This window comes from Alligator mississippiensis, chromosome 3 (assembly GCF_030867095.1).
Source record: "Alligator mississippiensis isolate rAllMis1 chromosome 3, rAllMis1, whole genome shotgun sequence".
Classification (NCBI taxonomy): Eukaryota; Metazoa; Chordata; order Crocodylia; family Alligatoridae; genus Alligator; species Alligator mississippiensis.
Window position 1 is genome coordinate 239065991 of NC_081826.1, and position 23091 is coordinate 239089081.

The 23091-nt window shown below is 42.2% G+C and overlaps 1 protein-coding gene across 1 annotated transcript in view; it reads right to left on the reverse strand.

Annotated features, from left to right (window-relative positions):
* Positions 1-18166, reverse strand: part of RHOBTB3 (Rho related BTB domain containing 3) — a 52890-nt gene extending 34724 nt beyond the window's left edge. The window contains exons 1-5 of the mRNA XM_006261639.4: positions 17839-18166; positions 17463-17688; positions 7927-8119; positions 5113-5264; positions 165-276 (exon numbers count right to left, since the gene is read on the reverse strand). Of these exons, the coding sequence (XP_006261701.1) occupies positions 165-276; positions 5113-5264; positions 7927-8119; positions 17463-17688; positions 17839-17840 (685 nt within the window). The 5' untranslated portion in view covers positions 17841-18166. The remainder of the gene's footprint in view (positions 1-164; positions 277-5112; positions 5265-7926; positions 8120-17462; positions 17689-17838) is intronic.
* Positions 18167-23091: the final 4925 nt, after the last annotated feature.

Genomic DNA, 23091 nt, shown 5'->3' on the forward strand with positions numbered 1-23091 from the left:
CCCAAAATTATTATACTATCTATTTTGCTTAAAATCTCAGACGACAGCAGGTGCTAATAGTGATAATGTACTAAAGGCTTATAATTAGTCAATCTGATCAGTATTGTTGGTGAAAACAATTAACACAATGAACAGTAATGTACAGCTTGGACACTGTTAAGCACCTGGCTGTTCAAGATGAGGTGGTTTAACTCCATGGCACTTGTGGGGTTTTTTTCTTCTCTTCATTTTTTCAGATGTCTTCTGATTCAAGCACTGGATCATAAAATACTCCAACTAAAACATGAAATGTATTTTTAAAATCTACAAATAAATGTATTTAAGAATAAGTTAAATGCTGTATTTACTCACTGCTCTCAGTCTGTATGCACAACTGCCACTGATGCCAATGTCAACAGTTGTGCATGTTGATTTCATTCTGAAATTTGAATAATCAGTATGTTATAATAAACAACAATAGACTGGATGATGGTTAATTTTCCTTTCATTCAGTCAAGTCAGAAATCATTGACTTGTTACCAATTAATGTACCAGTCAGAACAGCTATTGCAATAGATTTCAAGGAAGAGCAGAAACTGATGGATAATAATCAGGATGCAAGTCACCAAAATGCAAGCTAACACTATACATATTATGTTGCCAAGAACTAGCCAATAGCATTGAAAAATATGACTTGTATAAGTTGCTTTATTATATAAATAAAGTAAAAAAAAGTTATGTAAATGATGTATGAGCATGATTTGCTTTTTCAGAAATAAAAGACAAAACATACTATCACCCTAAAAAGAAATGGTCCATGGAGTGAAAGTATCAGTTTTGCAAGAGGCTGAAAATAGCGTAAGACGGATAAAGAAATACAAGTAAAGAACTGAAATACAGTTGGTAAAGGTGAAGCTTCAGTACTACCAAATGCATATAGCAATATCTGTAGCTATCACCTTAAATCTTATATGGATGTTACTCATGGTTATTAAGATTTCATTTCCTAAGGGAACAAGCCTTTGTCAAGTATTTAAGAATCCTTATTTCTTTGTCTGAGTTGGAATGATACAGATAAAGACAGACTAGAGGTTATGCAAACCAGGTTCAAGTTACTAGAAAATGAAAGCAGAGCCTCAAAAATTCTCAGAAACAGAAACTCTACCATGCTTAGGGCCAAGTTTAGAAAGCAGAATAATGTAGTTGGCAATCAAGTAATACTGCTGTGCCAAAACAATTCTGAGTCTAACGTTCCCACAATCACTGAAGGCATCACACTCATCCTTAAACGGTAAATGGAACAATCCATCACTTTTGAATAGCCCCCTCATGAAAATATACGGGATGGCCATAAAGGGTTCTGGAGACAAAAATAAACATGGAAACAGGTAGTGTCCTTCTTTAGATTGTACATTAGAAGGAAATGGAAACACACATCTGAAATGCTTTCAGCACTTGTAGGAGGTTCTCTAAACTAGAAATATACAAATGCAGATGGAAATATAATGTAGGGCAATTTTTCAGTCAATCCCAACTGTAGTGAAGTCATGGTGTCAAAAACATGAACAGCATTGCAATAAATACTAATGCAAAAATGGCTTTAGAGCAAATACTGAATTATTTCAAAGTAAATGAGGAGTACTGAAAAAGGAAGTGCAGGTATTGGCATCAATGTGGCTCAATCCCAGCTCAAAAAACTGGGAACAATGAACTAGTCTATGAGACATGCTGAGATTTGACATGTTCTCAAAATTATCTAATGATAATGCTGGGAACATGTCAAATCTTCAGCATGCCTCATAGACTCATTGGCAGAAAGCAGCTGGCCACTTCCTGGGAAGTGAGACCTCTTCTACTTCCAATCCAAATGACTGGAAATCTATCTAAACCCATAACCATACAGAAGTTTGGCGCGCATGGACCGGTAGAAAAAGTGGCAGAACCCAGTCAAAGAACCACCTGGTTCACTGTGCACTCAAGTCTAATTGATTTAGTTTAGACCAGTGTAATGAACTATTGATTCAAGTTAGATCGCTCTCCTCTGCAATCCCAGCCTCCTTTGCAACCCTCTGAAACTCCCTGCTCACACGGAGGCATGCTTGCCTGTGCTCAGTAGCCAATCAGGGGTGGCCCAGGTGCTTAGCTGTGCATGGAACTCTCCAGGAGCCCACAGGGCATGCTCAGAAGAGAGCAGGAATACCCGCAACTTGCAGGTCTTGGCCAACGTAGGCAGCCTGTGCGTGTCCCCCACCAAAGGATAAATACGTACATTATTCGCTACTAATCTATCCTAGGCTACTTAAAGAAAACCACATTACTTAGATACATTCTGCCTTGGACTCTTTGAACAGCTGTACTTAACCAAGAAGGAGTTTTACATCAGGGCACAGTTTACACAGCAAGCACAAAGTAAATACCTTCGGTTAGGACTCAAAGAGAAACCCTGAGGTAAAATGTTTATAAAGTTAATATATTCACAATGTTTCCTTATATGTTGTTTCAGAAGAAGTGAAAGGCACGTGCCAAAAAAGTTCCTTATTTTTTACACTAAGAATTCAAATCTTGTTGATTCTGGAGGGCTTTGTGATCTGTAGAATAGGGGTGCGCCGATAAAGATTTTTTGGACCAGTATTGGTGGCTGATTATTAATAAGCTATATTGGCCAATACCGATCCGATTACCGATATGCAGCCCAGCAGCTTGGAGAGTATCATCCAGCTTGTGAGTCTGATGGGGGGAAGGGGCATATCGAGCCCCCCCATAGTAAGGGAGGGAATGGGGCAGGGGCTGCCCAGCCAGTGTGGGGCACAGGGAGGAGGGGACAGCTCAAGCTTCTGCACATATCTCTGAGGGAGGCATGGGCAACACGTGCCCCCTGGACCTGGGCACGGGGTGAGGGCAGGCTGCCACTGCAGGCTGGGGGCAGTGCTGTGCTCTTCCCAGTGGGGGGTTGGGCCAGGGCTTTGCTTGGGGCAGGTGGCACTGAGAGGGGGGCTCTGGGGTGGACTACATCCACCCCAAAATTCACCATAATCCCCTGAACCCCTCTTTCAGCATCACCACCACCCACTCTGAGCATAGCCACGGCCCAGTCCCCACATTGGGAAGAGCCTGGTACTGCCCCTGGCTTCGGACGGGCTGCCACTGCAGCCTTCGCCCCATGCACAGATCCAGAGGGCATGTGCCCCCCATGCCTCGCTCCAGAGTGTGTGCAGCAGCGGGACCTGCCCCTACCTCCCCACACCCCTCAGACAAGCTGCTCAGGGTTCTGTCCTGTGCCCCGCCCGGCTGGGCAGCACCTGGCCCTTTCCCAGCCCCACTCCCTCCCTCACCATGGGGGCCTTGATATGCGCCCCCATGCCCCTTGGCCCCCCCCCCAAAAGACTTACCAGATGGACCCTGCTCTCCAAGCTGCTGGACTGGCTGCATGCATGCTGCAGGTGCACCCATGCACACAGCATTTATCAGCGACCTTATCGGCTACATCAGAAAAAAGAAGCCAATTGCTGGTAATGTCAATTTTCCTTTTATCGGTTCTCATATGATATTGACCAATATATTGGTGCACGTCTACTGTAGAACTGATATTCTACCAGAAAAGAATGATATCAAAACAGAAACAACTGATATATGAGCAACTGCGAGCATGAATTCTTCAAACAAAAACAGAGGTTTAAATAGCTTAAGTCCTACTTAACTACAGGGACTAATGAACATTCAGTCAAAAGGTTGTCTTTGTTAAATTAAAAAAAATATATAATTAAGATGTAAGAACTCAAAACAGACATCTTGAGGTACTTAAGAAGTCCTAGTTAAGAGGGAAGAACATGAGACATGTTTGATGTTCCTAAAATAAAAACAAAAAAACCCAAAAAAACCCAACCCAGAAGAAAAGAAATTACTTAGGGAAACAAACAAACTTTAGTCTCTTCCCCATATCATAAAAAAGAAGTGACATTAATTAAAAAAATCTCAAATTACCAATATGGGCTACTTTTAAGGAAAACAAATGCTTAAATGACGTGTTCAAAAACAGGTCAACTTCACAGCAATTCTCAAGTTTTTTATTTGTATTATACATGCAATTGCTCAGTTTGTATTTGCAAACATACATTTTTGTAACATTAGTTCTAAAAATCCAAACTTTAAGGGTTTGACCTTCTATTCACTGAAGTTAGTAGTAAATTTGTCCTTGTTTTTAATGGGAAAATAGGTCCTTTTTTAAGCATTTTATTCAATTAATTTCCTGCACGAAGGCAAAATTTCATTACCAGAAAAGAAGACTAGCCTGATAATCCACTTAAATAAGTTTTGAGAGATAATTTATGTCATTGTGATAATATTAACGTCTAAAGCATGATCCATATACATTTTTGTACCAGAATGTCAGTTCTGGCTGATCTTCTATCCAGCATTAGAATGCAACTAATTTTGTAGAAGCATTTAAAAAGTATGTCTAGACCAGAATACAAGAGGGGTTGTACTAATTTAACTGTACTGGTATAAGTCCTTGCTCTAAATAACGTATGTTTAACTTGTCATGCAAATGTTCATCGTTCCATAGTTTACTTTCTTCAACCCATTTCTGCATTTTCCAGCAATTTAATCCTGGAGATCAATGTATGGTAATTTCAACTGATTAGATAGAGCGCTTGAGATTCTAAACCGTCTAATGATTGAAAACAAGATAACTGTAGGAATGCATAAAACTTCAAATACCTTAGCATGTCCACTTTCAAGTGGAAAACAACTGATTGATTGAGCAAGTCATACTAAATCCTACTAAAAATCTTGAGCAATTTAAAGCATTTTATAAATAACCTGGTGTCTAGTCAATTTTAACTAGAAATATCTCTGTTCATTTAGTTGGCACAACATTTCCAAAAATAGTTTCTACAGGGTAAGCTCTAGTGCTACTAATATTGCTACCCCTAGTGAAGATGCACTACCAGTGGAAAATTTTAGAGAAAAATGTGCAGTGTAGAGGAATGGTCAAATCATTGTTTCATTTATCTATTTTCTCATGTATGTTCTTTGCAGTGTTATAAGTTAGAGCCAAGATTTGGACTTTAAAAGAAACATCAGGAATATCTGCCCTATGCTGTATTTACAAGAGCACAATTTTCTACTTACCACTCCTCCAAAATATTTTCCTATATAGAAGTCATTGAGAGTGTGCAGTTCAAGGTAAGTAGCTCCTAGATCTTTAGCAAGTTGAATCCCTTCAGAAGTAGTAACACAACTCCGCCTGTCTGAAGTGCACAGTGGGCAAGTGCAAGGCACTTCTGAGAAAACATTTACGCAAGATACTTTTAATTAAATACTCCAAGGTAAACTGGTTTCTAAGAACTACTAAAGATAAACATTATACAGTAAGCAACAGAACAGCAAGCTGAAACCTAACAAATTCACATGTGCAATGAAGGGCACCTATTAATGCAGCAGCATACACATTTATTTAAATCATTTCAGAATATTGCCTATTAGATAAATGCAGTTTGTTACACTAAAACAAAAATAAAAGTTAAAAGAATATTAAGACTGGAATGTAAAGCTCTGAAGAGTTTGGAACTACAAGAATAAAGCTGCATAGATAAAAACAACTTTAATTCTCTCCCCATACGCATGTGTATTATGGTAGTCCCCATGCAGATGTTTTTACCCACTTACACTTTGACCATGAGAAAGGAAGACCACACAGCAGAGAAAGAGGTGAATTACCACTGCAGCCCTAGTTCTCTTTATGTAAATGTAGCACAAGTCATAATTTGGCTCTGTGTGTCTACATTTAGAATCTTGCATTTAATCTTTACCCCAAATCTTGTATTTTCCTAGGTTTGTCAGTTAACTGAGAAAGGAGCAACAATTGTAATAAAGGACACGATGGCCTGGATTAGCATGACAATGGAAAGCATGTTTTATTTATCATGGCATTATTTAGAAATCCAGATACTCTGCGGTTTGGTTAATCCAAAACAGCACGATACAAAGTAGGCTGACATTTTATTGTTTTGCACCATTCCTTATTTAGGCCCTAATCTTTTATTGAGATTTGTATGAGCAGATTGTTTTGCTTCTATGCTTTGCAATGTTAGTTAAATATAAAAGAAAATTGGTGCAAGATTTAATAAAGTAACAGGCTTTCTGGTTCACTGAAGAAATAAAGACATCTAAGTAGCCCTTGGTAATCTTAGGGTAACATTTTTATATGAAGTACATTTTTATGTATACTAACATTTGTATTCAGTTTACAGAATAAAATTATTTGCCTGATTGTTCAAACAATATTGACATGGGATAGAAAGTGGCTAAGATGCACCCAGAGAAAGGTAGTATTTTTCATAAATTATGTCCCTTATTCTTGGTAATAAAAAGTACTTTCAGAAAGTTCAGAAACACTTATTTTAATCTGACCCTTTAACTTAAAAAATAACTTTTGACTCTGACATACAGGCTAAGTACAGACATTCAAAAAGCCCAAGGCAGAACTGATCTGTTACGCAATGGCCATGTCTACAAGAGACGTTAGCTGTGCAGTAGCTCGCTACTACTGCACAGTAATATCGCATGGCACGAAGTGTAACAATGCTACTGCACAGTAGTAGTGAGCTACTGTGCAGTCAGCATCACCTGAAAGCCGTTTGGCAACACTACGGCTTAGTAACTCTGGTTACTGCGCAGTCATTTAGTACTTGTGTGTGCAAGTACTAAATGACTGCACAGTAACAACTGCACAGTCAGTGTCTTGTGTAGACGCAGCCAGTTTTCTAGAAGCAGCGTAGTTTTGATCTGTAACAAACAGAACACACATTGGCCCTTTGGTGGTGGAGGGCAAATCTTAGACAGAGGGTTCCACCATTTTTAAGCCAGTCTATACTTTCCGAACTTCTGTTCTATTATGGGTATAGACTGGTTTTATGCACCAAGATTCTCTTCTGTTACTGATATAGACAGGTTTCCGATCACTTACACCTGTAAAGGTGTAATGTCTGTATCTGACCAGAGTCAAGAGCTGCTTATTCTATTTACTTCTGAAAGCATCCATAAGTAGAACAGGTGCAGATTTCTTTAAAAGTTAAACCCCTACCTTATTGGACTACACAAAAATTGGCAAAATCAGGCTGCACAATGCTTGGAAATATGGAATAAGGAATGAACACACTAAACTGTCTTTTTAGGTTAAGTAAACAAAAAGGCAAAAGGCTTTTTTGACAAATTTCTCTTGCGTAAAAAGTACCAAAAGAAACAATACGTCTTCCCTACAGCAGGGTGCATTTTTCCTGGAGATCTCCCAGCTGACTAGTAGCCACACTTAATTTTACTTAGCGTAAGAATTCTGATGACAGGACCCAGGACAGCAAGACTATAATTTTCATTTCTTAAAAAAAAAATCAAAAAAAAAAATCTGCTTTTTAGATACACAAACTGTTAATTTTTTTAATGAAATGTTCTGGTACTAGATCTGGTCTTTTTAATATTAGTTTTTATTTTGATTTGTATTATTACACAGGCAGTTTGAAACCCAGAAACTGCAACTGTTATTACATAGCTAATTCAAACTGATCTGCGGGAGCTACACATGACCTTGAGTACAGACTTCATCTCTTGCTACTTTGTCGTCAGAGGGATCAGCCCCTTTGTCCTTATGTCACCCAGTCTAAAACACTGCAACTCTCTGTCCCTAGGTGATATTTAAGAGCTAATGTACGGACCTGGCCTGTAATTTAAAAACATATTACAGATTCGTGCCTACAGATTCAAAGGTCAAAATCCCCACAGATGATGACCAATCCAGGAGCGCATTACACAAAAAAATCAAAGCAGATTATTAATTCCCATTGTTGCTGCTGACATCTACTGAATGGCAAACTGTTTCACTGTGTCCGACTTAACATCTACCTTCAAAGTAATACTTCAACTTCTGATGATATAAGAATGAGTACCTACCATTTTTTCTTGCACCAACAGCAGAAATTACGACTGGAATTGAACAGTGGTTTAATGCTTTCTTTATCATTGGGACATAAATGTCCTTTATTCCTTGAAATGAAGACTTGTCATTCACAGAGTATTTAATCACAATGATATCAGCTCCACTGATAAGATTCCGAGATGTGTACCAATCACTGTCAAATATATCCTAAAAAGAAAAAAAAAAATATGGGTCAAGAATCCACTCTCCTAGAGATAAAAATAAAGGTACACGATGCAAATATTATTTCATATTATAGTTATGTTTTAGCTGATAATATTACTTTTGATTGTAGAGATGCAGCTAAAAGAAGAGGGGATTGCTTTATCATTTCTCCATATAATTTTATTTGGATTTAGGCAACATAGTCAACAACCAAAAAAAGGTCAAAAAAATCAAACCAAGCCTAGTGAAATTACACTGTTAAGGCACACATTAAGGCACCATTAAGGCCTGTAGCCAACATCAGAATCTCTCTCTTAACTCTACAGCCCAAATGACCATGTGCCCACCTATACCTAGTTTCACTGGGAAGCAGCTTGTTTGATACAAATCCAGAGCCAGACTCAAACACATGCCTCTAGGGACAAAGCAAGATGCTTTAGCCTCTTTCACATGACATCCTTGTATTTACCTTATTTTCTCATATACAGCACCCCCCCCAAATACAATATATATCCTGTTAGTGATAGGCAGCTTGAAAAAAATCTTATGGGTAACTGATCCGGAACACCAAGTCTGGAGTTGCACACCAGGCCTGGGACCATGTGCTGGGTCCAAGCCTACATATTAGCCTGATTAATAGTGCTGGCTCTGAAGCCAAGTGTTGGGTACAGCTGCAGACTGACCTGCACGCCAGCCTGGTGCCAGGTCTAAGGCTACACACTGGGTCTGATCCCATGAACTTGCTTGATTTGGCATGCTGGGTCTGGAGCCATTATGCCTGGTCTGCCTGTGCAGCAAGCTCACATGCTTGCCTGATCTGGCAAACCAGATCTAAGGCTGTGCTGGATCAGACCCTGTGGACTAGCCACATCATCCAGCTAGGGGGCTCCCCAGGGGTCCAAAGATTTGACACCGTTAATTGCTGTAGCTCCCAGAGCAACTCTGGGAGCCATAGCAATTAATGTTGGCACCTGTCCCATTCCACCAAATCTCCAGACTCCTGAGGATGCACGTATTTTATGCAAAAAAGGGTATTTATTGATTAGATTTCTATTCCAATCTTCCCAACAAAGGTTCATGGCATCTGACAGAAGACAGCAAAAATAACTTGTAAAACAGATGAACAAGAGAACTGAAGAAGAGAAACAAAATAACTTATAAAAGCCAATAGAAGTTATTAAAATAAATTATAAAGCAATGCCCCTCCCTCCAAACAATACCCATGTTAGTGTTGCCTTCTATATACCTATAAGACATTCCAACCCAAAATAGGAAGGTCTTCCAGGGATTCTGGAAGATGTTCAGGCTCAGACTCTGGTAGGCATCATGGGGGAGAGAACTGAGAAAAACTACCAAGGATACCTTTGCATGTATTTTTCCCAAGCAAACTTGGCACACTGCTGGAACCTGCAGGAGGTTGCTCCTGGCTAATTTTAGGGATCACAGTGCAATGTAAGAGAGAAAGCAGTCCCTTAGGCCCAGGCCATTTAGTACCTCATAGCTCAAAACCACTACCTTCTTCACTGCTATTGCAGTGTGCAGTCAGCATTATGAATTTATAGAATCCTAAGAATGGAAAATGAAACTGTCACTCGTGTCTAAGAATAAGCTTTTCATGGAAAACTGCAATTTCCTCCTTAAACCATTTGATCTCAAAATGTTATTAAAATAAAATAGCTTCAATGGTGGAAGTTTCCAGTCTTTACTGTAACCCTGTTAAGTACTGTAGAACCTTTTGTATGGGTTTACAAAGCCATTTGTTGTGTATATATGGAATTTTCAAAGTCAATTTTAAAAATGATGAAAGTCAGATTTTTTCATTCATCTATATGAATCCCATTAAAATACTGCACAAAAGATTCAGTAACAAAATACATTACTGATTGAATTGTTATTCAGTTTATAGACTTTATATACTCTCTCTCTCTGATTTTGGCTACTGTCAGTAATTATGTATATTTATTTATTATCAACTAACAAAGATTTATCTCTAACACTCCTTTGAGATTCTGCTTCACTACATTTTTGTTCCGTTTACAAGAACAAAAAGCTTCCACTCAGTTCCTACATACATTATATAAATGGTTTTATAACCTCTGCTTTATTTAGCAGTTTGAGCAAAAGTGTCATGGAAAGCCAGGGCTTTGCTAACAGTATTACCTAAAAATATTAGTTTAACTTGATTACATTGCCAAAACACAACAAAGCAGGTTCTCTTACCCAAAGCCCTATTTTTGGAGACTACAAGCTACTAGCTACAAAAGTGGAACTGAGTACTAAAGCTCAACAAACCAAATGTAAATTCTGTAAAATCTGTTATGTTGAAGAAAGCCTCCTCTGTTAGGGTTTAAGTACATGAGAATGAGGGCACTCAGGAAAGCTCAGACAAATTAACTAAAGGTGTAAAGTTAATACACGTAAATTAAAATACATGAGATCCCTGTATTGGCTAGATAGCTATAGTAAACTAAAGCCATTTGAATATGAATCATAACATCCACACAGGGGTCTAAGCACTTTTACTTCACAAATTTAGTTAACTCATTTACGTTTTTAAAGCGCCCCATGCAGACAAGTCAGAGGCTACGTCTAAGCTAAGAATAGCTGTAAACAATTGTGGGTGCAAAGCTTTGCTTTGTATAGCCATTGTATGCACTTTGTAAAACCATTCTCTTTACATAAAACCAGCTATAGTGGTAAAAGCAGTTTTACTTGCATGGCATCTGTACCAGGGGACAACTATGTCAATCGGGAATCACATACTTCTTCACATCCCTGACCTCCATAACTATGCTAGCAGAAATCTATATCCCAGGGGAGCAGAGAGCAGTTGAGCCACTGCAATCTAAAACATCACTTGCAGCTTTTCTCTTAAAAGAACAGGCTGATCAAAAATTTTGTTCAGAAGCTGTTCAAGATTTCTGTCCCCTCTTGCCTTTAGTGTCCTACACAGCCAGGATCTGCTTTTGCAGTGCTACTTTTGAGTGACATTCTGTTCCCCATTACTACCTTGCACATTTCTTCCATACTCTATAAGAAGGCAAGAATTGTTTAGGGTGGGGTCTTTTATTGGACAAACTACGTATTTGGGATAGACTAAGACAAGCTTTTGAATGCAAGACATTCTTCATCAGAAAGAAGCAGCTTACATTTGAAAGCTTGTCTAAGGGTGCAGACAGAAGTGCAGCTCCCCACTGTAACTCATAACGCTTTGCAGGAAGCATTCTGTTATAACAATCCTGCGGACCAAACAGAAGTTCACTTCTGGTTCCAGGGGGAAGGGAATCTAGGTGCTGGCTCCCAGCCTGCAGGTGGTTTCCCCCAGCAACGGCCCCCCTTCCCTGACAGGCTGCAGTTTTAAGAATGGGAAGAGGGAAGGGAGTACAGGGAGCTTGTTCTAGGGGTTCCCTGGCCACCACTGGAGGGTTGCCCCACCCTCCAGTAGGGGCTGAAAAAAATCCCAAACCAAACTCCCTCTGCTGGTCCCTTTCCCCACGCCCATTCTGAAAACAGCTCAGAGGCTGGCAGGCAGACATAAATTACAAAAGACACTATGTTTTGAAATGTCTTAATCTGAACCCCCACGCAATGAGGGTTCAGATTCTCACCTGATCAGCCTTTTTTAAGCAGTCTGCAGCCATGCACTTGTGTTTGGTCATGGCTATAGACTGCTTTGGCCAGATTGGGTGAAAAGTGTCACTTCTGTCTGTGCCCATGTCTATTCCAACTACAGAACAGCTGCGTCTACATGAGACGCTGACTGCACAGTTGTTACTTACTGCGCAGTAACTGGAGTTACTGTGCATTAGCGTCCCCACATGGCATTTTGGTGACACTGACTGCACAGTAGCATTGTGTCACAGTTCATGCCGCATGACACTACTGAGCAGTAGTAACAAGCTACTGCGCAGTCAGTCAGCATCTCATGTAGACATGGCCATTTGGTCCATTAAAAGATATCACCCTAAGAAATCCTTGCCTCTGTGATAATTCCTGGACCATCACAACTACAACATCACTCTTACACTTTCATACACTACTGCAGGGCTGGCCAACCTGCAGCACAGGCAGCCTTTCCGTGTAACACGCTACAGATCAGGAAGTGGAGAGACAGCACAGCAACCAGAAAGCAGAGCAGTATATTTGGCAGGGAGCACAGGCATACGGCAGAAAGCTGCAGCAAGCACAAAACCCCCAACTACATTTCCACATGTCCAAACTCAACAACAACCAGATTAGCTAAAACCAAGTTTATCATTAAGTCTCACAAACTCACAAAGACCATACTGAATTAGGATAAGATCAGTCTTCTCTAATCAAATATTTGCTGTAGTCTGCCAGGCCTGGTTAAGAACTCTGTGATGACTAAGGTTAAAACTAAACTTGTAATCCTGTTTTCAGGTAAAAACAGATGTAACAGACATCACCCTATACGCGGCATGAGTAAGGCGTAATTGGGAATGTAAAGGTATAGTTTTGAGCCAGCGGATACAGGGGAATAATCATTAAGTATCCTTAGACATTAGATTAAGTGAATGAAACTAAAGGTAAGGGTATATAAAAGTAGTTGGACACACTTTCAAGACTCCTGAGATGATATGCTATCCCACAGGCCGAGCTGCCTGATCAACACTCTTAGAACAGAACAACCACTTAGCAAAGTAAGTACCTTATTTACTCAAATCCAAGATAACATTTTTTCTGCACTCCACATGCAGAAAAAAAGCCTCAGTTTGGATTCAAGTACTGGTCTGGGACAGGCAGTGGGTTTGGGTCTGGCCATGACCAAGGCTTGAGTTCAGATTTGCAGCCACTCTCTGCCCCAGGGCTGGAGCTGTTACTGCCACTGCTGCTGCTGCCTGGCCAGGACCTTGGTGGCTTGTGTGGCAGGCAAAGGGGAGGGGGCATGTTCTAGGGAAAGCTTGGAGGAGACTGCATGATGCAGGGAGAGGGGGAAGAGTGGGGGACAGCGTGCCGTCTGCAGCCTGAAAGAACTGCAGGGAAGACTATGCAGCAGCAGAGAATCTGCTATGGCTGCAGCTGCAGCCCTCACCCAGACCAGAGGCTGGAACTAGAGCTGTTTCTGCCTGCCCCATGCTAGGGTCAGAGCCAGAGCCCCCACATAATTATGTTAAGCAGCAGCATGCCAAGTGGCAGAGGAGCAGGCAGGAAGGGCAAGTGGCAGAGCTCAGTGGGCACTAGGGAGGGGAGGTAATGGAGGAGATCAAGGCACCCGCTTCCCTACCAATGCTTTCCCTGCTACTTGCTCCCCCTATTACTGCCTACCCTGCTACAGTGGTGGGGGGAAGGGTTTAAAACAACCCTCCAATAATTAGATTCTATACATAGATAATTATAAGAAACTTATAATTATTTATGTATAGAATCTAATTTTGGGGGGGTTATCTTAAACTTGAAATTGTGTTGGATGTGGGTGAATAGGGTAACTCATTGCATGCTTATACACTGTGTCTTTTTTTAATAAGTGTTCTACTTCATACAAGGGAACCCTGTATGCCTCAACCCTAACCATACCTTAAGCATAATTGTTCAGGAAACAGGGTAGGGAGCAGAAAGCAGAGCAGCAAATAGGGCAAGGGAAGGGGATAGGAGTGGCAGCTGGGGAGGGTGCAGTGCTTATTTTCCTGCCAAACAAGTTGGCTCCCACTGCTCTACTGGATGACATTTTATAGATCCCTGTTTAGTGCTTAATTCCCCCATATTCCTTATGGGCTCCATCCTGCCTACTCACTTCTGCATTGCCAAGCCAAAGATGTGCTCCTGATATGCAGCTAAGTAGTCAGATAAGCCTATTCGTATCTTGATGAATATCTGGAAGAAATACACCATTACAACACTGTTTTAAGCCAAGTCCCTCAGGGAGACCTTCACTAGGCTGCAGCAGAATCAAGCTGCTATTCCAAACGCCAAAGGACAAGGCACTTGCCAGTGCTCCATGCACTAAACTTATTGTTTCCTACCACCCCATTCCTCTAGAGAGGCGTCTTTTGCAGGAGAACCACAAATGCAACTATTATTACAGTGCCATCTACAACAAACCCAAAGCAGCCACTGTTCTAATGGACATCCTGGAGAAATTCTCCAAGCACCTGTTCAACAATGAAACCACATGGGCCTTCTCAGAGATGAGAGGAGCAACCAGAGCCATGGCCCAGTAAGTGTTGCTTGAAGTGTTTGTTCTTGTTTTGAGAGGAACTTTGGTGTAGAGAGAAACAGGTTCCTGGTTTGATGGTCAATGAATGTAAACTTAGGGAGGACTGGGGGTTCTTCAGGGTATATTTGGCTTCAGCTGAGGACAGTTTGTAAAGGGGTTTACAAAGTGATGCTCTCTCCCTTCTTCTCGCACCACACATTTTCTCAGATGTTTGCTGAGTAGGGAAAATACTGTAAATGTACAAAACAAACACTAAATACCACGTAGTATTGCTTTACTGATTTTAACTACATTTCCTTTGCCACACCCTTCTCAGAACATTGCACAGTATCAGAGATTTTCTTCCTAATCTATTGTCAACATTTGTAAAATCATTTGCTTGTGGATTAAAGTTTAAAGAAACTAAAATAAAAATAAAGGTGGACTTTGCTTGGGAACTATATGGCTCCTCTAATGGGTAATGTTTATCAGTGTTAAGTCACCAGAAATGTATTCTGTACACACAACTCTTCTTCCACAGAAGCTGTCCTGGTGGGAAACAGGAACAATTTTGTTTTTGAGGTTTATTTGTTTTGCAAAAGCCCTACTGATTGTTCTTGCAGAAATTAATCACTGAAGGTCCTTGATGATAAAGTCAAGAAGTAACTGTTCAGAATCACAGTGAAGTTCAAGAAGTCACAAGTCCTGCTGAAGGCCCACAACTCTATGCAGGTTTCTGACCTATACCCCAAAATGGTCTTTTTCAGCCTTGTTCCAGTCATAAAAGGAATATGAGCTAATTCTTCTGAAATGTTCACTCACTAATGCTCTTAAGAGCCAAATTAAAAAAAAATTGATAGGCGTCTAAACCAAACTTAGGTGAAATTTAGGCGATGATCTAGATTTAGGTTCAGATCAACCCCATTCTACTGTCTACAATTCAATCAACTGCCTAGAGATTCAATCTGCATCTTCATTCTGGTCTGAAAAGATACCTCTACACCTAGACAGAAGTATCCATGCACTTTCAGAAAAAATTCACATCAGCAATCCTGCCCAAAGAGACAGCTTCAACAGGAAGAGCACTCACTCTGATTAGAGAATTGTATTGCGGCTTGCCTAGTGGTTACAGCACTCTCCTGGGAAGTGGAAACTGTGGGTTCCAGCCCCCTCAAAATGAGGAAGCTCTGCACCCTCCCATTTCCAACTAACAATCTATTATGCAGAAAGCAGCCACCAGCACTACCACTGACACTGGCTGTGTTTGAGAGCAACCCTAATGTCCTGCATCTTGTACTGAACAGTCAGTATGCATTAGGTGTTTGTTCAGGAAGGCACCTTACTTCTGGACCCTGAGTTTATGGAAGTGCCTAAGACTTTTTGTGCAGCCCTGAGTCATGCATCTGAGCCCGAGACAAGCAGGAGTTTTCACATTCCTATTTCCAGCATTTCCTATTAACTAATTCTTGATATCTCCCTGCTTAGCATACTGGCTACCTGGTTTAACTCCTGCATCTAATTTCCTAGGGGGTATCTAGATGCCTAAGCCTGTTAGTTTGGCTCACCTTACTGGGGCAAGGTATGTAATTCTCAGGTGTTGCAGTACCTAAATTGAGGTGCTTATAAGAACAATTTGGATCTGTCCCAAATCACCTGTGACAAGCAGGAGCACCTCTATAATTTCCATAGGCCTATTCCCACAGAAGAGGCATAGTCATCAAATATAAGTCTAAGTAACAGTCCAAAGAGCAAGCTAAAGAAGCCAAAACAGTCTCTTCCACAGCAAGCACCAGCCTTTTGTAGAGAGAACCCAATTATACAACTACCCACTCCAAGTAAGCAAAAAAATACCCACTATATTAAAAACTCTTTATCTGCTCCAGCTGGGAAAGCTTGGAGATAGAAGAGTATAGCACTTCAGGAAACATGGAGGAGGTGTCAAAACAATATAAGCTGCTGCTACTGATATTTAGTTTCTGCAAACCTACAGCCTCCAGAATTGAAAATTTTGCTCTCTCTTCAGCAGCTCAGAAGTTCAAATACTGATAAAGGTCAATCAAACATTTGAAATTTGTGAACACTCTCCAGGACCACACAACCTTGCCCTACCTTTACCAATCCTCCTTCCAGTTTCTTCTATTGATATCCTCCAGTCTCATTATACATCCATTCTCCAACCTTTATTCATATTGAATGGCATTTACGGTGAGGTGTGGTTCCACAGACCAACACATGCAAATACTATGCAAGGTGAAACTTTCAAAACTGGGCCCTCAATTCTAGTTGACCGGGTCATCACACACACAGAGCACAATGGCTACCACTGGAGAACAAGGCATCTGATCGCTGAGTTCTTCCACTCAGAATTTCTACAGAGAAATTTTGTGTGTGCAAGGATTTCAAGACGAGGCTCTAAGTAATATTATGAAACTGAATTTAAGTATATCTGACTAAACAACAATCCTAAAGAACAGTGCTCTGAAATAATCACAAACATTAAATCTGGTGAGAACCCATCAGTTCTCCATTAAACTCACAAGGTCAGTAACAAGTCAATTTTTGCTCAGGATTCAATAAATTTACTTCCAAACAGAAGTGCTGAATTAATGGAACAGTATCAAAAACTGTTTCTCTCTCTTTTTCTGGCTCAGGAATTGCTTTTCAGCATTTGATAATTCAACACATTTAAACAGGAACCAACAAAAAAAAAAAAAAAAAGAATTCATACACCATAACTCCAAATTGCCCCATTACAAAATGTCTCAGTAATTTTCAAAGCTGGACTATTTCTGGGAAACAGATTCCCTCTCCAAGTGTTTCCCTACAGCAGTAAAGCAAAGCATATATGAAAACATTTTGATAACTCAGAGAGAGAGTTTGGTTTTCAAGCCACACAAAAGGTTTCTTGTTTTCTTTTGGATTCTTTTCAATGCAGTTTTTACCAAACAAGCGAGTTGAAAATATTGCCTCCTCATATAGGTCAGTAGGCAGTGGCTTTGCTAAGGGGCTTTTCATCTTGTTGGTTATGGGAGAATATCCTTGGGTGATTATGTGTTTAAAATTGTAAATCCACTTCTAATGGTTTATTGTTTCCAATTGTGAAATTGGCAGACTCAATAAAAACCGCATTGAATTAGGAGCAGCTCCATTTTTTTTTAAATTAAGCTTATAAGTTTCACCCTAGATTCTTACCCAAAGGGGACAGTCATGTACCACCAGCCTGACATTTCCAAACACGCGGGCTTGATACTCAGTGAAAACAGGATTTCCAACGTGACTGGCAGAGTTCAGCAACAAACTGCTTTCAGTCTCTGAAATGAGAGCGCTTCTCCCCAGATAGGTCCAAATCAGACTGGGCTGCTGATTTTCCTCTGAAAAGGCCTCCCTTTCATTGCCAAAGGCTACAATGTGAACGGACCTAAAACAATAAGGAGAAAGTGAGAAACATCTACTGTTAGCAAAGGAGGGAAGAAAAAAAAAGATCCTTTCAAATCAGAACAAGGCTACTAAACGCTTCTCCAGCCTCTTCTTTCAGCCGTTCCTAAAAACCCAGCCATCAACCACATACATGATGTCAAATCCGAGAGCAAGAGGAGAGGAAGGGGGGAAAGAGTCCTGCCGGCATCATAGAGCCCCAACTCCTCTGGCTTTTTATTCCTCCATTTCCACAGGCAGCTTCACGGATGTCACCTCAAGCAGTCGTGCCGCGGGGTGCAGTGCCTCCCGGGGGCCTTCAGTGCTCCGGCCCCTGCAAGTCAGTGTGTGTAACCGCACGTGACAGCGACAGCAGCAGCGCGAGCCCCTGCTCCCGGATCATCTGCTACTGCTGGAGGGGACTGCAGCACCAAGCGCGGCAGCCGCGGGCTCAGCCATTGCCTCCTCCTGACGTCAATAAACCCTACCTAAGAGCGTAATACACGCAATGAGGAGCCTGCACATTTCTGCAGCGCCGACACCGCGCAGCCGGGGCAGCAGAAAGACAAAGGCGCTCCGGCCAAGGCAGCAGCTGACTGCGCTGAGGGAGGCTGCCCAGTGCACTGCTGCTGCTGTGCAGAACGGGGAAAAAAAGCTACATAAATACATGAGCTCACTGCCAGCCAATCTGCGGCCAGGCAGCCCTGCTGAACTGGCTAGAGAGGACCTCAGCAACGGAGGGGGCACAAAGGCGGCGTTGCCGGGTGGGCGGTAATTATCCCCTCTGAATGGTTGTTCCAGCCCTTGTACAATGCACGATCAGTAATAGTATACATGCTCCAAGTGGACGATCGGGGTTTTTTTGAGGCAGGACTCGTGGTAGAGGTGATAATCTTCTATTAGACCAGCTAGATTTTTGGGGGGAAAAAAAACTGCAAAAAACATTTGCAAAAATCTAGTTGGTCTAATAAAACATACCACCTCTACTATGAGGCCGGGTTCCTTGTTGCCTCTAGACCAATACAGCTACAACCTGGCTACCCAATAATTTTCGGAGCAGGTAACTGATATGGCCTATGTACAACACAAGGCACTCTGGGAGTCTTTCAGGTTTGCTGGGGTTTTTCATTATTTATTTAAATTTTCCATATTCCAAGCCAAATTAGCCAAAACAAATTCCAAATCTGAGGGCCAGTCCAGAACCGTAAGTGGCCCTACTACTGGCAAACATCCTCCACCCCCATCTGGGGCTTCTGATGTTCCCAAAACCTTAGGCGGGCATCCTATGTGCAGGCCCAAGCCCAGCAGCTTGGGGTTCGGATGCCCCCAAGTTCTGCTTCCCCCAGCCATTCGGCCCCAAGGAGCAAGCTAGGGAGGGTTTGCTGTCTGTACTTTTTATGACTGCTTCCCTTGAAATACAGAAATGCTTCAACTTGGATGACCCAGTTCTCACTCACTCACTGGAGATACAGTGAGCAATAGAAAGTAAATAAGACTTATTTGCAGACTTGTTTCCTTTTTTTTCAGTGTACAACAGTTTTTCAGCAAAGATAGTAATTTAGAGTTTCCAATATGATAATTTCATATTTAAGACCTGGCACTGCTGGAGAAAGGCAGTCCAGATGAGAAGAGCCTTCACAGGAGACCAGTTGCAGCCTTTTGCTTGTGTAACAGCTTGTTTTTCGACTCCAGGCTGATTGCACTTAGATATCCTCTAGAGCAGTGTTTCTCAACCTTTTTGTACCAGGACCCATTTGTAATCATCCTGACCCAGTGCCCCTCACTCCTGACACGCTGCACCCAGGCCCCCAGTGTGTGGGACAGGGGGGGCCCCCATGTAGCCTGGAACTCAGCCAGCCTGCAGGGGAAAAGCCAGTTTCCCAAGTTTTTCTCCTTTTTAAAGGAGAATCCATTTTTTAAAGTTTGTTGATCCATTTTTTAGGTTTGTTTGTGACCCCTCCGTGTATTCTTGCGACCCACGGTTTGAGAAATGGTACTCTAAAGCAGAGTATTTTTTCTGTAATCTGAAATCAAGTAAAAGAAAAGAGATGACTTTTTCTGAGAAGTACCTTAAATCTGTCACAACCCAAGGGTGTGATTTTGTGTGCATGCGCTTCGGCACTGCTAAATTATTTCCCGCCACAAGGAGCTTTTTTTGCAGGGTGCATTTCTCAGTTGCAAAGAGAAATGCACGGTGCAAAGGAGTTCCCGCCACCCGCATGCAAATTTGTGTCCCACTATTGGCCAGTTCTAAATTATTCCCACGTGGCGGCTAGCAATTGGCTTGCTAGCTGTATAAGAGGCTTGAGCGGTTTCCGCCCAAGTTGGAGGACTCCACAACTATCAGGAGGAGAACTTCACATCTAGTGAAGATCTCTAAGCACTGCGGAGCCTATCGGACCCAGCACGTACCTTGAGAAGGCTATAGGGGTCTGATCAACCTCTGGCCTCTCCCTGTCGCCGAACGATCCCTTGACGAACCCCTTCCCTGCGCGCAAGTTCCACGGAGCCTAGCAAACTTCGTGTGAGTGTATCCAGAGCTCTTTCTCCGAGTTGTTTTCTTCGGTTGACACTGATGGGCTCGCGTGTTTAGAGCCTTCAACCGGATTGGGCTAGAGGTTCGCGTGGAAGGAACTCTTGTCCTCTTCTCTTCTTTTCTGTCTGTAACTGCAACTCAAGCAAGTTTTCCTGCCTGCACCGCGACCATCTACGGTGTAAGTAAAATAATCTTTAATCAACCGCTACATGTCCGTGCCTAATTCTAGCCCGCCGGCCTGCATTCCCCGACCCGCGTGCCAGGGCTGCTGGCCACAGCCCGCTGCGCGCCCCCGAGAGCCTCGGACTGCTCCTGGCCTGCACAGAATCTAAAAAGGTTGAGACCCACTGGTATGAATTAATTAACAAGGAACTCTAGGGATGAGTAACTCTGAAACTACCTCAGTTGTATGAAAAGACCAGAACACAGAAGGGTTACTGGGCCTGAGACTGATATATCTTGTAAATTAAACAGACCCCCAAGACGGGTGTGTAGTGACAGAAGTTATAATTTAGACAGGCTCCAAAACAGGAGACTGAGGGAGTTGGAAAATGGGAGATGGTCTCTCAGGGTGCAGACAGACATTAAACAGGCCCCAATCTATCTCATGGCACTTTATATAAAGCACCATGAGTCAGAGCACCCCCCAGCCCAACGACGTTTGCCTGTTGGATCAGGAGAGGGGTGCTGGAGCCAGCCTGGCACTGGCCCAGGCTCAAGCAGCCTTCCAGGAGGCTGCCAAACCACCCTTCTCCCCAGCCTTGGCCCCTCCCCCAGGGCTGTCAACAAGAGAGCTTCCAGCTGCTGAATGGCAGGGAACTGGTCCCCCTTGCTTCTGCTTCTTGGCCCCCACAGCTATCCTAACTGGGGTACTGGGGGGAGCCGGGTCAGGCCCACAAAGCAAGGGGGCCCTATTGCTCCACACTCCTCCCGTGGCTCTGGCCATTTGGCAGCTGGTTGCTCTGTGCTGGCTGCTGGATGGCTAGAGCTGAGGGAGGAGATGGAGCCCCCTTCCCTGGAGGGCCTGGCCCCAGCCATGAGGCAGGGTTGCCCTGTTCCCCATTCCCTCCCCCCAGCTCTGGCCATTCAACAGCCAGCAGCTCCCTCTTCTCCCCCCTGATAGCCCAGGTGAGGGACTGAGCACCAGCCCAGCTCTGCCCCCCACATGAAAAATTAACCCTGGAGGGAACACAAATTCCCTCAGGCACTCTGTTTTTGAGCTCCTTAATGTAATACATGATTTAACCAGGGTTAATTTTTTGTGCAATCGACCATTTAAAAAGTGCTCTGCAGCCATGCATGTGTGTTAGTCACGGCTGTGGAGCACTTTCAAGGACCAGATCTTGAAATGACTTGAAAAATGTCATTTCTGTCTGCACTTTTCAGGTAGCAGCTAGTGAGCCAGTTGTTAGAGCCAGACAGGGGATCTGTAGAACTTGCTTAATAAAACTTGCTTTTTAGCTTTTCTCATTCATGTATGTCTGCATTTATTGAAGCTGGTGGTCACTACAAGGTAACAGAAGTGGCAAATGAGAAAGAACTTTAAAGAGTTGAGATTCAAACTGAAAAAAAGTTGAATACTGAAAATAAGTGAAGCAACGGAGCCACGTGAAAGGACAAGGGCCACCATAAGTGATCTACCCACAGGTTAAGTAAAAGGACAGCTAGTTATGGAAGTTTTGCAACATCCACCTGCTCTTCTGATATTGGGCAATATTAGCAGAGAACTAACTGGAGGACGTTCAGTACTACCTAGCAGCCACAGGGCCTGAAGAGAAAAGACACAGTGAATTCATCTATCTTGCATACTGTGGAGAAGGAAGACCTGGTAACACTTTTGCCTTCAAAAAAGATATGAAATTAAGTAAAATCCTGTCCAAAATTGTGGAATATTGCATGCCAAAAAAGAATGAGATGCTGGAAACACAGATGTTTAATGTGCAAATAAACCACAGGAGAAAGGATAGACCAGCATGTTACTGATCTAAAAAGCCTGAGTAAGAACTGTGCTTTTGGGAACTTGACAGAATCTCTTATTAGAGACAGGATTATTTGTAGCATCACAAACACTACATTATAAAAAAGGCTATTGTATTAGGGAGATTTGTCACTAGAAAAGACTATCCAAATGTGCAAGAGAGCAGAAACTGTGAGGGCCCAGGCTGCAGAGCTGTGTGCACCAAAAAGGGTCGTTCAGGCAGTAGGCCTCAAAAAATATAGCCAAAAAATGCCACCTCACAGGGAAAGGATTTTTCATTGGCAAGGATTATGCTAAGGGAGAGAGAGCATATAAGCAGACATATACTAAAAGTAGAAGGCAACGTTCCTGCAAACATTGTGCTGAATTTAGAAAGCTGTTTTAACTGTAACAAGAGGAACCACTTTGCCTGATGCAATCCCCAAACACACAGCCTCAAGTACGCAGTGGAGAATACACCGGAAGAATTTTATATAGACATGATGAATCAAGCAAAATCAATGAGAGGCTGTGGCCAGTGGAAGTAACGATGGTTTAATTTAAATTGGACACTGAGATCAGGTTAAGATTTCACCAGAGAATGGATACAGAAAGCAAGTCCAAAAATTAATCCAGCAAAGATTAAAATAACTGGTTATTCAGGAACAAATATACCAGTGAAAAGGAGATGGATTGCTAGCATCTGATATAAAAATAGAGTATACAAATGCCCGTTTGTTGTGGTATTTAGGGAGGTTACACTAATTTTGGGACTGGCAGTTTGTAAGAAGCTGAATCTAGTTAACTGTGTGCTTGCAGTGCAAGAAGACACAACATTCATGCCTCCTGATGATCCAACTGTTGGTTGTCATGGCCCAGATCTAGATCATTTTCTTTGGAAGAAACCAATTGTT